Source organism: Mustela nivalis (assembly GCF_964662115.1).
Source record: "Mustela nivalis genome assembly, chromosome: 14".
NCBI classification, from domain to species: domain Eukaryota; kingdom Metazoa; phylum Chordata; class Mammalia; order Carnivora; family Mustelidae; genus Mustela; species Mustela nivalis.
The window spans coordinates 31,964,648-31,980,312 of NC_139033.1; the positions used below are offsets into that span (position 1 = coordinate 31,964,648).

Consider the following 15,665-nt stretch of genomic DNA (forward strand, 5'->3'; position numbering starts at 1 on the left):
AAAAAGTCATCTTTGTATGAAAAGAAATCGGTTACAAGATCAATGACTTGATCTTATACCAAAGTGGTCCATGTGGTCTCTTGGGACTTCCAACTACATTTATCCTGAAGGCACACTGAGTGCCCACTATATGTTAAGTACTGTTCTATGGATATTGGGATGCAAAACAAATCAGTCATGACTTCTGCCCCAAGAAACATGAAGCTCAATGGCAAGACAGAGGTTCAACAGCTGTTACTTCTGCTGTCACTGAGTTGAGGTGTAATGACAACGTTCAACAGGAAACATCATGCTTCCACAACTGCCACAGTTTCAGAAGCTGTTCAGCTTGTGGAAGTAATGCCAAATGAAAGCCTAGATCATGACTGGACAAGGTAGCCCTTCTCTGCATGAACTGGGGCCCTTAACCATGAAGTAGACATATGGATGGCAGGACGAACCAACTAAAGTTGTAGCAAAAGATCACACCAGTTTTCCGTACTATTTCCTCACAGACCTGACCCTCACTCTCCCCGGATGCTTGCTTCAAACCTCAGCAGTTATGAGTCCTACCATGGCTGCCCAGGAATCCCTACCAATAGACAAGAATGTCCATGCTTCTGAACAGCATGGCTGCCATCAGAATGCACACTCCTTCATCCTCTTCTTATATCTTTACTGTCTAAGGACAGAGTCTAGAAGTATGTCATTTTTGAATGGCAATAAGTGAGAATGGGGTAATCAGAAAAATCAGCTTCTTAAAAAAATATATAGAGAGAGATACCACTGCATACTGGTTAATTTCACTCCCCCCAAAATAGTCTCTGAAAGACATAATAGTTATTTCAGGCATGGCAGGTAAGCATTTAAAATTATTTTGATTGGAAGCTTTTTTACATCTCTGAAATCATGTCACATTAACACATTTGTGTCATATTCATGGATTCTACATTTGTTGAAAATCAAATAGCTGCCAGGTCTAGTATTATGCACCACAGTGCCATGCTATAGACTATTCCAGATTTATTTCGTTCCTATTAGGTGAAAGTCTTTTGTGATTTAAAAAAAAAATTGAATAGCCTGCTTATAAAATCCTAAGTGAGTTCAGCTTGGTCTATTGATTCTCAATTTATTTTTTATCTGTTTTGTGAACTTTAAATCTTAGTATTTAAAATGGTTTAAAATGACCTTATCAGACTATGCATCTGTAAAAGTAATTTGCATGTGTAATAAATTAGCAATTTTTTAAAAGATTTTATTATTTGACAGACAGAGATCACAAGTAGGCAGAAGAAGCAGGCAGAGAGAGAGGAGTAAGCAGGCTCCCCGCTGAGCAGAGAGCCCCGATGTGGGGCTCGATCCCAGAACCCTGGGATCATGACCTGAGCTGAAGGCAGAGGCTTTAACCCACTGAGCCACCCAGGAGCCCCATAAATTAGCAATATTGAACCAAATCAGATTTATATTTAAAAAGCATTATTTCTATTCATTGCTAATTTGCTTGGCCTAGCAAACAAAGGAAGTACTAGTAGTCACAGCTGGTCAGAGGAGTACAGCCATGTTGTATGTATTTATTCTGACAAATAGAGAATAAACTATACAGCACATGAACTATATACTGTAAATAACAAATGGCAAAGTTCAAAGATACATAATGTTTAAAAACTATGTACACATTAAGTCTTTATCAAGAAAAAAAGTCTCTATCAAGGAAAGCCCAAAAAATAGGAACTTGAAATTATTAGTGAAATATCTCAGTTGCCCCCCCCCAATCCCAAATCTGTATTTTTTTGGCATCTAAATTATTATTATTTTTTAAAAGATTTTATTTATTTGTCAGAGACAGAGGGAGAGAGAGCGAGCGAGCACAGGCAGACAGAGAGGCAGGCAGAGGCAGAGGGAGAAGCAGGCTCTCTGCCGAGCAAGGAGCCTGATGTGGGACTCGATCCCAGGACCCTGGGATCATGACCCGAGCCGAAGGCAGCTGCTTAACCAACTGAGCCACCCAGGCGTCCCTTGGCATCTAAATTCAACACTGATTTCAAATCAGATATGTGGAAGGAAACTCTCCAGTGTCTTCTGAGGTTATCCTTCACACCGACATTCAGCAGCTGGGCTTCCTTCCAAGCCCGTTTTGCAATGAAACTGGAATAACTGGGATAACTATAGAGTTTCAGGCAAATCCCTAGGCTGCTTCCACATTGTCATTACCAGAAGTTCCCCGACGTGATGCCCAGCTCCAGGTTGCAAGGGGATATGGGGATGGGAGTGGGGAGGCGGGGGAGGAATGATGGGAATGATTTGGGGCAGAAAGAGAACAAACTTAGAATTATGCGAGGCACACAGTGGTAGGCTAAAGCAGAGTCAGGACAATCAGCCAAGTGTCTGCAAAGGGTCAAGTCTCCAAAATCATCTGCCGACCAATATTAAAAGGAAATAAACACGAAGGAAACACCACGTGCTTCAATTACACCTCAATCTATCCTCTTGCGGTGGTTCCTTAATGTGGTAGGGACTACTATAATAGAAACCAACTGGATTTTCAAGGGCAAGACACTTTGCCACTAAACAAGATGATGTCATCCTTCCTAATGACGAAGAGGAACGGACGATCAGCTCTGAACACCCTGGACTCGGGCAGCTGCTTTTCTACGATGTTATTTCCTGTGGCAGCAGTGGCCTCCGTGCCCTCCTCAGTGACCTCGATGTAGGACTTATGCATCATTTTGGACACATACAGACGGCCTCCTGAAGCTATACCAGAGAGATCAGCTCTGGATTCATCAAAGATGTCTTTCAGCCCTAGGGCTCTTAAGTGGTGTTTGATTTCATAATTCTTCTCTATCTTGAACTGAGGAAGAAACACCTCAACATACTGAGAGCTCATTTTTCTTGGATTGGTCCACTCCATTAGATTCTGAAAGGTCAGTCTGTTTTCAATCTGTAGGAATATTGAAAAGGCAATTCAATATGCTTAAGGGACAGATAAAACACCAACTACAAAGATAGATGGTTTTCCACAATTATTCTCTTCTGGATATTTGAGTGAAAGTATGTCAATGGGTCCAGAGGACTCTGAAAATGGGAAATTATTAGCACAAATAGTTCAAGCACTCTTTAATAAATCATGTTTAATTTTCTCTGCTATGACAAGGTGTGACTTACTTGTATTTCAAGGCATTTCTTTTCTCTGCCCACATATGAACAAATACAGCCAAAGTGGAACAATGGGCAGGTGAAGGAATTAGGGTATCAGAGATCATCAGAGGGTGAAAGGAGCTCAGGTCATTTAAGTCAGCATTTCTTGACCATTTCCCATCATGAACGACATAGAAAATGGTAATGTTTGTATAGCTTGCCAGAATAACCAATGGAATGGCAGGTGGCCCAAAGCAAGGAGCCCAGAGCTCTAGCTTCCAGAGTTTAGGTGATCAGTACCTACTAGCATAGTCGCCTACACCACTGGGGGGCTTGGATCCAAATACATCTTCCTATTCAAAACATGGGACAACTGAAGTTCAAGACATTGTAGGAAATATGCCAAATTGCATAGCTGGGCACGTCAGTTACATAGCTAGGAGCCCACGGTCCTCTCTCCAGCACCACTGCTGCCCTCAATGATTCCCCAATGGAATTCACCAACTCTTGAATACTGAAAATTGATCAGGGACTAGTCCAGATGTACACAGGGAAGATTTTTCGTGCACATTGCTTATAAATTTATATGTAGATATTTATTCTCAAATTCAGTCTTACTGGAATTTTAAAAGCTTTTTACAGTTATCCTTATCAAAGACCTAAATTTGTTTAATCAAATTTTATCTGATTAAAATTTTATGTGTGGGGACGCCTGGGTGGCTCAGTTGGTTGGGCAGCTGCCTTCAGCTCGGGTCATGATCCCAGCGTCCTGGGATCGAGTCCCGCATCGGGCTCCTTGCTCGGCAGGGAGCCTGCTTCTCCCTTTGCCTCTGCCTGCCATTCTGTCCGCCTGTACTCGCTCTCTCTCCTTCTCTCTCTGACAAATAAATGAATAAATCTTTAAAAAAAAAAAAAAAATTTTATGTGTGTAAATTATCCAGTTTATGGTTAATCTATAATAACTTCTCACTTTGAATTAGAATTATTTCCTCATTTAGCTCACTATAAAGCCAACTTCCCCATTATTTCATTACATAGGATTATATAGGTCTATAGGATAATGTAGGAATAGATTTATACTCATCTGATCTAAACATTATTAGCAAGATCTATTACAGAAAAGAAAAACTTAGACAATAAGTATAAGAACAAATCTATCTTTCATGTTATCTGCCATTTGTTTTATATGGGCTAATTTTTCTGTTATGGTAGATTATTTGAAGTTAAAATAACTGATGTATGCTAAAATCTAATTGTGATAATGATTGTCAAGTGAATTATTGGTTTAATATGAGTATCAATATTTTATATTGTCACTTTAGGTTTAACAATAGCAATTTCATGACATTCCTCTTGCTGTTCATCAAAAAAAGGTAATTTAAAATGAAACTAAATGAAAATCATTATAATGATTCAGTGGTTTTGTACATTTAGAAACTGTATTTCTAAAGTTCTAAAATCATGTTTCTAAATCATAGAAAAAGGATGGATAGAAGTTATGCCTCCAGGTATGAGGAGAACTTCTTTATATTCTATGTAGTTTCCCAGTTATTTTACAAGCAAGAGTCATCATTTTACTAATCAAAACACCAAAAAATATTTTAAACTTTAGGTGTAACATTTTAGGGTAGCTGATAGGTGTGTACACCCACACATATTTGTACATATGTATGTATCTATCAGATAAATTGATCAAATTCCATGACCCTCCTTTCCCTGCCCCACATGACTGTTGTATGGATCAAATGAGATAACATAAATGCAGCTCAGAGTACATGGCCTGGCACATAATAGATGTTCAATGAATGGTGTCTATTATTACTTTTGATTGGAAATACAGAGAGGGATGTTGACACCCAGGCTTCTGGGATTTCAGGTCACAGGCTCAGGAGGCTATATGGATAGGCCTGAAAAAAGATCAGGATCTGAGATACGGTGATTCTTCCTCGCTTTTCAGGACTATCACTCTTTGCCTCTTGTACCATGCTGGTCTATTGTCCCAGTCACACCAGTCACAGGGCAGTCCCTAACTTCTGCTTTTCCCAGAGACACAGCAGCTCACATACATTTCAGTGCACAAAGGCCCAGGACTCCAGACCCCACAGTATCATTCCTGCCTGAAAATTGTCTGTTCAAATTCCAATAATACATGAAACATTATTTTCATGGCCAAGTGCAAAGACCTAAACTCATGCCATTTTCTCTACAAAGCTGAGATCTGAGAGGGTTCCAATTTCATAGCTATTCAACTAAAACTATGTTAAACGGAAATAAGTCAATCTCAGTAGTAACAGCACCTGGCACAGAGTAGGTACTCCTTAAATATTTGTCAAATGAATAGGGGTAAATCTCTAATTCTTACAACCCAAAATTGTAAAGTTGATGCATAAAAATACAATCAATAATATCCTAAAAATCTTCTAATTCCCCAATAGTGAAAGTGGCAGTAGCAACTTACTTGGGACAGGTCATTTTCAGGCAGCATAATGAACATGCTTATGCCACCGTGATACTTGAGCTCAAGAACCTGTAGGGGTGGGTCTCTAACGACAGAAAAATTGAACTTCCGTTCTTGATGCATCATGGCGACTGCTTTCCCAGGACACTGAAAGTCAAGTCAGAAAACATTTTTTATTAATCTACCTTATTTCACTTATAAGAATAGTGTTTCAGTTTTCGTTTGGTTGATCCTGTAGATTTTTCCTGACTTGTTGCCAATAGTGGTTGCAGTGGTTCATGGCTTAGGGGTACAAGCAAAGGCTTTGAGATTAACTGCCTGAATTTAAAACTTCCAGCATGTAATTTTGGGCGAATTACGTCACCTTTCTGTGCCTCCCTTTCTTCATCAATATAATGGAGGTAAAACAGTCTCTACTGTGCAGGACTGTTGTAAAGATCATATGAGTTAATATACTTAGAACTTGGTTCATTTCTTTGCACTTAGCATATTATCTGAAAATGTCTATATAGTAAGCAACAAATAATTATTAAATAGCATTGTAATTAAAAGTGGATGCTATACATTTTTTATTTTTATAAGACCTCATTCTTTTGTTTTTTTAATTTTATTTATTTATTTGACAGAGAGAGAACACAAGCAGGGAGAGTGGGAGAGGGAAAAGCAGGCTTCCTGTTGAGCAGAGAGCCAGATGCATGACTCAATCCCAGGGTCCTGGGATTAACGGCTTAACGGCTGAGCCACCGAGGTGTCCCTAAGACCTCATTCTTAAATTGTGTGATTTTGATGGTATGGGTCTGTAATTGACTTCTGACGAAAGAAAAAAAAAATCTATACTATTCATGGCTATACTTATCACTCATTCAGCGATCTTTGATTTCTACCAGCTCTCACCACTCCTGTATCTAAAAGTTCTGATGTGGAAGAATGCAGAAAGAACATTTCAATAAATAAAACTAAATTTAAAAGTTTAATCTGAGTTTCTCTGTTCCAACACAACCTAAGCCAAAGGCAGATGCTTAACCAACTGAGACACCCAGGTCTCCTGGCCAAAAAAAAAAAAAAAAAAAAAATCTAAAAAATATTCCCATACCTGGGGAGATTTGAACAGGCAATTTACAGTTTCATTCTTGGTGAAGGCCAGTTCCCACTTGCCTTTGAAGTACACAGCATTCACCAGCACCATTACAGCCGAAGAACTGATGCTACCTCCTCGAAAGATGTTCTTGATTTTGCCTTTTGAAATATAAATGGAGAAAATATGTTAAGTTTTCATGTATTTTTAATTTTTTTTTTAGATTCGTTTATTTATTTGGGAGAGAAGAAGAGAGAGCAGGGGGAGGGGCAGAGGCAGAGGGAGAGATAATCTCAAGCAGACTCCCCACTGAGGATGCCCCCTCCAGCCCCACCATCGTAGGGCTTGATCTCACCACCCTGAGATCACAGTCTGAGCTGAAATCAAGAAGTGAATGCTTAACCAACTGAGCCACCCAACTGCCCCATTAAAATAATTTTTAAAAAAAGACAAGGTGAACATGATGTTTTCCTTACAACATAATTGTAATAACAATGATACTATAATAATCTATGACCAATTGCTCCTCCAGTACTCTCTGAGCACTTTATGTACAATGTTTGATTTAATCCTCACAAAATCTCTGTGAGGTGAGCACTTTCTTGTGGAGGAAGCTGAAACACAGAGAGATGAAGTAATTCGTACAAAATCACACAACAAGAAACTTAGGGCACCAGGATTCTGACCCAGAAAGACAATTCCCAAAGCCCCTCCTTGCTGTTAAGCACCAAACTACCTTTACTGCCTAGACAAGGCCACAGCACTTCAAATATAACTTAACTCCATTCTGTTGGACTAATTTCTTCCTTCCTTCCGCATGAACAAGATTTTGCTGGATGTCAACCCTCTTCTCGATACTTGAATCACAGCCATGAGAGGCACAGTCCTTGCCATCATTGGGCTCGCAGTGCACTGCAGGGGGCAGCTGTACACATGGGTACCACAGCCACATGCTGAGTGTGCTGTGGGGACACAGAGGAGGGGCATCCATCTCAGGCTTGGCCCTCTGCTTGAGCTGATGGCAAGGTGGGAGGTGGAGAGAATCTGCATACAGCAGAGGCTGTTTACCCAAACACATGGAAGCATGGAAGAGCACAGTGTATTTGGAGAAACCCTAAGTCATTCCAATGCGTAGGGAAAGTAGGGTTGGAAAGGTTAGAGGCAGGGGCCAATAATGAAGAGCCCTGAATGTCTGGTAATAATTTTGGGTTATCCTGAAGGCAATGGAAAATAATCGTTCAGGATTCATTGGAATATAAGAAAGGACACGGTCATGATGGGTCAGATTTACCTTTTTTTTTTTTTTTAATATTTTCTGGGATATTTTAATTTTCTTTTTTTTAATATTTTATTTTATTTATTTTATTTATTTATTTACTTATTTTTTAATTTTTTATTTAAGAGGATTGCTTTGGCAGTGTGTGGAGGATGGAGTTGGGGTGGTAGGACTTGGGTGGGTCTGTTGGAATGTTGACAGCATTTTGAAGTGCGCCCTCCAAATGAGTATTGAGAACTAATGCTTATCAAAATAAGAATAATTTTTGAAATATATTTGCATGAAAAAAGAAGGAAGAGAAATGAATAATTGGTCCAGGTGAAAAAAGATATTAGCAATCTGATACCCTTAAAAACTACACACTAAATAGAATTCCATTCAGTTATTAGGAAAAGCAATTACACGGTTCCTCTTTGTTTGTGAATAGTATATTTGAAACATGGCTAATGGTCCAAGTAACCCTCTACTGAGGTAGTGATGAATGAATAAGCAAAAGAAAACTGGGGCACTGTATTCTTGTTCCCAGGACAAGTTGTAGTATGTCAAATGTTTGCAAGTCACACGTTTTTTACTTTTGAGACAGAACCACACTCAGCAAATACTAGTATGTTGTTCAGAGCATAAATCCAAGTCAAGCCTTAAGTAAAGAAATGACTAGGTTTGGGATTAATTGATTAACAAAATAGCAATGAATGCATTTCCTTATTTGTTTTGAACTCAACAAGAGCATCTGCTGGAATTCAGTTTTTAGCTGTGTGAGAACACTTACCAATAAAGCAATGTACTTTTTCTGGAAGGTACCACTTTTGTCACATACATTATTTTGATACAGGAAGAGGGTTTTAAATGAAAGATAAACAATGCATCTTTTTTTAGAGGAAGCAATGATATAAAATATATTTCCCAAATAGTAATTTATGAATGGTCATAATGAAATCAGTATTTGTTTCATAGGCTTGTTTCCCAATCCAATGAGATAATGTAATAGGTAAGATTTCTGAAAAGTATAAAGCATTCAAATTATTAAGATTATTCAGAACCACACTGTGGACAAATACTAAAGCAATTTTCTTTCTTCTTTTATTTAATAATTTATTTGATGTAACCAATACAACCTAAATATTACCATTCCACCAAATAGTAAATATAAAAAACTATTAAGGATGTTTACATTCTTTACTTCATACTTGACCTATGCAATTAAATGGTCATAAAAATTGCAAAGTCGTCTCTAAAAATATGGGAGAGAGAATGTGAAGAAAAAAATATAAACACAAATGTGAATGTAGACTCCGAACATAACTAGGTCAACTTGTTTTTTGTGCATAAAACCAAGGACTAGAATAGAAAATGGGAAAAGGAAGCATTGATTTTTTGAGGTGCTAGGATTGTGTTAAAAAACATATACCATCAAATTTACCATCTTAACAGATCAGTTGTGTTAACCATATATGCCTTGTGGTATATCACATTTTCAGAACTTACTTCACTTTACAAAACTGAAACTCTAAATACATCAAACAACTCCCCTTCACACAACAATCCCCAAAGACTGGTAACCACCATTCTTGTTTATTTTGTTTAATTGAAGTATAATTAACATACAGTGTTATATTAAGTTTCAGGTATACAATATAATAATCCAATAATTCTACACATTACTCAGTGCTCATCAAGTTAATTGTACTCACCTATTTCTCCCATCCCCCAACACACCTCGCCTAACCATCTGTTTGTTCTCTGTATTTAAAAGTCAGTTTTTTGTTTGCCTCTTTTTTTCTTTGTTTTGTTTCTTAAATTCCACACGTAAATGAAATATTTGCTTTTCTCTGTCTGACTTATTTCATTTAGCATTATACCCTTTAGGTCTGTCCATTGTTGCAAATGGTAATATTTCATCCTTTTTATGGCTGAGTAATATTCCTATCTATCTATCTATCTATGAGATATATATCACATCTTATTCATCCATTAATCTACTGATGGACATGTGGGATCCTTCCACATCTTGGCTACTGTAAATAACAGTGCAATAACCACAGGCATACATGTATTTTTCAAATCAGTGTTTTTCATTTCCTTTGGATAAATACCTAGTAGTGGAATTACTAGATATTGATATCTAGTAATCTACTGATTACTAGATATTGATAGCTCTGTTTTTAACTTTTGAGGTACCTCCATTATGTTTTCCATAGTGGCTGCACCAATTTGTCTTACCACCAAGAGTGCATGAGAAATATTCAATAACATCAATCATTACTTTGGATTAGGAGGAACTGTTCCTTGCATGTTTTACAAAAGATATCCAGCTCTAAAGTTGGCCATTCTCAGTATTCACATATCACTGGCAAATCTTGTAAAAAAAAAAAAAAAATAGGGTTGCACTCACCATGTGTTTCATTTTCAATCCATTTATTGATTTTATATCTGGTATCTTCTACATCATTTGTGAAATCAACTCGTTCCACTTTAGCATTGTATAATTTTTCAGCACACTCAATATAGTTCTATAAATATAAATAAGTACAGTTCTGTAAGTGATACATAGTTCTTATAGTCACAAGTCATCATTAACTAAGCATATAAAAACTCTGTTTTTCAACTTGTCTCTTCATTTCCACCATTTTACTCAAAGACTCATTCCCCACTCAAAGATGAGGAAATATGGATAGAAATATGAAAATATGGCTGGATAGGTTGCTGGAGAACCTGAAATTGAATTTGCACAGCAAGCACACTATTTGAACCTAAGTTTATCTGAAGTAGATTAGGGGAGGCTAACAGGGATTATGGCTAAAGCCCACTTCCTTGGCTTTAGCACTGTTTTCTCACCATAAGTACTTCAACAGTGTCCTTGCTCATCTCCCTTGCTTGTGTCACCCGCTTCCTACTGAAAGCATTAAGAAGGTTTCCAGGCAACTTCTTGTACTTAAGATAAAGCTCAAGCCCCTGGACCTGGCCTGCATTTGAAAGAAAAAAAAAGAAGTCAAGTTGAAGAAGATGAGCAGAAAAGTAAGGCCCCAAGCAATAGTACACTCAGAGGAGTAAGAGTATCTTTGCACACTCAGGAGACCCACAGGAATTTTTGATGACTAAAGCATGTGGTGAAAGGGGAAAATGGAGGACAGGAGACAGGACAGAGGAAGAGCATGAGTGTCTTATTTCCCTGGAAAAGGAGCTTTCATTTTATTTTAGGAAGAGTTATTAAAAGGATTTAAACAGGAGAGTAATATAATTAAATATGCATTTCATAAAGGTGACTCTGAAATCAGCATAGGAAAAAAAAATGAATGGAAATAGAGGGACTTACTAAAATGTCCTTATAGTTTATCCTTAGGAATATAAAGAGGTCCTGAACTGAAGCACTGGCAGTTTCCAGGGCCATGGGGAGGACAAAACAAATTTTAGAGATACACTAAGAAGGTAGAACTAACTCTTTCTTGTCCCCTACCCTTCCCTTTCCTTGTTGAACAGCTGAGACTCAAAGCCATTAGGAGGGGCAAATCTAGGTAGGTACACATCTCAGGGTGGGGAGGACCAGTATGGCAGAGCTGGATGGATGGCAGAGCTCCATCATGGTGAGGAGAAATTCAACACAAAGTATTAGCAGCCAAAGGAGACAAAGAACACATTGCCTTGTCAGGGAAGCCCAGCTCTGGAATTCAAGCTTAGGCAGAATCCAGAGGCATTCCTGAGAAGGGGTGGCCTCATGCAGGTATTAGATCCTAAATAGTGTGAAGTGGACATTCTTGTAGGGTGTCAAAGCCCCCAAAAAGTGACAGGAACACAGGAACATCTCTGTAGTGGGCAACGACCATGGGATGTGGGAGACTAAGACGAGGGAAGACATATACTCCTAGTATGTGTGTGTGTGTGTGTGTGTGTGTGTGTGTGTGTGTGTGTGTATAAACACAGCCTAGCATGGAGGGGCAGATCTCTTATGGGATAAAGAAGGTGTTTTCACATTGGGAGGAGCAACAGCATCCATCAGTGATGGGAAATAGGTTACATAGAGGGAGACTGATCAAGCAAGTAAATATGTAAGAATAATACAGCCAGATTTCTCAATGCTGGAGAAGGGAGTTAAATGAACACAGAAAAAGAGAAAAAAAAAATGAACCCTATGGTGTTTGATGGAAATTGGAGATATCAGTAGGAACCCATGGGTTTCACTATATTTGGGTAAAAAGATGAACATCGATTTCATATGTGCATGTATTTTCCTAAAAAGGAACTAGGGCTCCTGGAGAAATGGCTGATTCTAGGGCTTAGGCAGGGAAATAAGATGGGATTGTAAATTCTCATGGTGCCATAAAGAAAGTGCTCAAATGAGGTGGGCATGTCAAACAAATATAGATGTCAATAGAAGGGATAATTTGAGCATGAAAATAATATGATGGATTAACCCTTTGGCTAAAACAAGACACCATGGGTCCATATTATTATAACCAAACAAATAAATATCTTTTAGCAAGAATGAGATCTTTACACAGTCTGAAAGCCATTCCTCACAAGATACTTAACAACAAAGGGAAAAAGAGTAACTTCACAGCAGAGAAACCCAGCATACATCCCTGTAATCATGTGACCAAAGATGGCAGGACAAGCAAGAGGATAAATCAGAATCCTGCCAGTGTGCCACAGGGATAACACAACAAAAACAAACAGGCTTCGTTGGATGTTTCCATCAAATCTGGTGCAAATGTTAGCTAATACTATGGTGATAATTCTTGCATAATATGTAAGTGAATCAAATCAACATGCTCTATACCTTAAATTTATACTATATTATATATCAATCATAATTCAGAAATGCTGGGAGAAAATAGGACTCTAATCATGAAGACATATCAAAAAAACCCACACTGAAGGGTATTCTAAAATATATCTGGCCTAAAACTGGACACTAAATAATCATCAAGTGTCAAGATCATGAAAGTCAAGACAGGCTATGGGCTGTTCCAAACTGAAGGAGACTAAAAGTGAGTCAACAACAGAATATAATGATTGATTCTGAGCTAAGTCCTTTGCTATGAGGGATGATGTTGGGCTGACTGGTGACACCCAAAAGGATCTGAAGATGGGCTGAATGTACACTGTTAACTTCCTGATCTTGATGGTTGTATGGTGACTATGTAGGAGAGTGCCACTGGAGGAATTACATGAAAGTATTCAAACATGATAAAGCATCTTAAATGCTTCAGGAGGAAAGTGTTCTTTCTATAATACTTGGAACTTCTATGTGAGTTTGAAATTATTTCAAATAACTTTTCTTTAAAAGTAGAAGGAAAATCAATTAACGCTTCTTCACTGATCGACAGTGAAGCTCCAGGGAAAGGAAATGTCAAAGTTGATCAAAATACCTGGTAGGTCATTCACTGAAAGAGAACTCAGAGGGAAGAGAATATGTGTGAATAAGAGAGATGCTGTGTTGAAGAACCTGTAAGTGCCCACTTGAAGACTGGCAGTAGGCAGGCAGAGAGATGAGCATGACATTGAGGGTGAGGAATGAATGAGCTGTGGAGGTATGGAGGACAACATCAAGTTAAACTTTCTAAGTCAATCATCTCTTCTTAGAAGAGGCCAGAGGGCAGAACCCTAAAGAGCAACAGTATTCCAGAGATGAATAAATGAATAAAGATAAACAAAGGAAAGTGAAATGAAGAGAAGGTAGGAAACCAGGAGAAATCAATGCCATAGAAACCATGAGAGGAGAAAGTTTCAGGGATCTCCAATAGCACTGAATACTAAAGAGGCAGGTAAGACCCAGACTGCAAAGTGCCCATAGCTTGGTGTCCACTGGAAGCCAATACCTTGGTAAGAGAAGCTTACCTTGGTAAGAGCAGCTTCAGGAGAATGTGGAAAGTAGAAGCTAGTTTGCAATAGATGGAGCAGTGAGAGAGGGTGAAAAAAAATGGATTCTGCCTGTACATATCATCCTTCAAATAGTATTTTTCAAGTGTAGACTGTCAGAGTGAGAAACACAGAAATGGAAAAAGAATCATGGGGTAACTTTTTAAAAAAAAAAAGGAGAGAAAAACTGAGAAGATGTGTATCTGGAGCACATTTATATGTGATGAAGAAGAAGAAAACAGAGTACCAGAAGTTCAGGAAAAATACAGAAACAGCACCAAGAAACTGGGGGCAAGGGAGGGGGTGAGGTGGCAAGGAGAAATGGAGGACTTATCCATTAAGCAAAGTGTTCCCCCGATATTGAAGGGAAAAGGGAAAGGGAGCAGGGTGTTATTTGGGGTATAGATCTGCTCTGATTGCCTATTTTCTTTGTCAAGTAGAAGACAAGTGGAGATGGAAATTTATTGCTTAAATAGGAAAATAACATTGTTAAAATGTCTACACTGCCTAGAGCAAATCTATACTTTCAATGCCATCCTGATCAAAATTCCACTGGCATTTTTCAAAGAGCTAGAGCAAACAATCCTAAAATTTGTATGAAACCAGAAGGGACCCCGAATTGCTAAGGATATGTTGAAAAAGAAAAACAATACTGGGGGCATCACATTGCCTGATTTCAAGCTTTACCACAAAGCTGTGATCACCAACACAGCATGGTACTGGCACAAGATTAGTGAAACAGAGTAGAGAGCCCAGATATGGACCCTCAACTTTATGGTCAAATAATCTTCGACAAAGTAGGAAAAAAAAAATACAGTGGAAAAAAGACAACCTCTTCAATAAATTGTGCTGGGAAAATTGGAGAGCTATGTGTAGAAGAATGAAACTTGACCATTCTCTTAAACTATACACAAAGATAAACTCAAAATGGATAAAAGACCTCAACATGAGGCAGGAATCCATCAGAATCCTAGAGGAGAACATAAGCAGTAACCTCTTTGACATTGGCCACAGCAACTTCTCTCAAGATATGTCTCCAAAGGCAAAGGAAACAAAAGCGAAAATGCACTTTGGGGACTTCAGCAAGATCAAAAGCTGCACAGCAAAGGAAACAGTCAACAAAACAAAGAGGCAACCCATAGAATGGGAGAAGATATTCACAAATGACACTACAGACAAAGGGTTGATATCCAAGAACTCCTCAAACTCAACATACAAAAAACAGATAATCACATCAAAAAAATGGGCAGAAGACAGACACTTCTCCAAAGAAGATATACAAATGGCTAACAGACACATGAAAAAATATTCAACATCATTAGCCATCAGGGAGATTCAAATCAAAACCACATTGAGATATCCCCTTACACCAGTTAGAATGGTCAAAATAAACAAGACAGTAAACAACATGTGTTGGAGAGGATGTGGAGAAAGGGGAACCCTCTTTCACTCTTACACTGTTGGTGGGAATGTAAGTTGGTGCAGCCACTTTGGAGAACAGTGTGGAGATTCCTTAAGAAATTAACAATAGAGCTTCCCTATGATCCTGCAATTGCACTACAGGGTATTTACCCCAAAGATACAGATGTAGTGAAAAGAAGGGCCATCTGTACCCCAATGTTCATAGCAGCAATGGCCACAGTCGCCAAACTGTGGAAAGAACCAAGATGCTCTTCAACGGAAGAATGAATAAAGAAGATATGGTCCATATATACAATGGAGTATTATGCCTCCATCAGAAAAGATGAATACCCAACTTTTGTATCAACATGGATGGGACAGGAAGAGATTATGCTGAGAGAGTCAAGCAGAGAGAGTCAATTATCATATGGTTTCACTTACTTGTGGAGCATAAGGAATAACACAGAGGACATTGGGAGATG

The 15,665-nt window shown here is 38.4% G+C and overlaps 1 protein-coding gene across 1 annotated transcript in view; it reads right to left on the minus strand.

The window, feature by feature from the left end:
- Positions 1 to 2,000: 2,000 nt before the first annotated feature.
- The window catches only part of SERPINB7 (serpin family B member 7), a 30,528-nt gene continuing 16,863 nt past the window's right edge, over positions 2,001 to 15,665 (minus strand). Inside the window, exons 5-8 of the mRNA XM_082700159.1 lie at positions 10,319 to 10,436; positions 6,669 to 6,811; positions 5,576 to 5,722; positions 2,001 to 2,920 (exon numbers count right to left, since the gene is read on the minus strand). Of these exons, the coding sequence (XP_082556285.1) occupies positions 2,522 to 2,920; positions 5,576 to 5,722; positions 6,669 to 6,811; positions 10,319 to 10,436 (807 nt within the window). The 3' untranslated portion in view covers positions 2,001 to 2,521. The remainder of the gene's footprint in view (positions 2,921 to 5,575; positions 5,723 to 6,668; positions 6,812 to 10,318; positions 10,437 to 15,665) is intronic.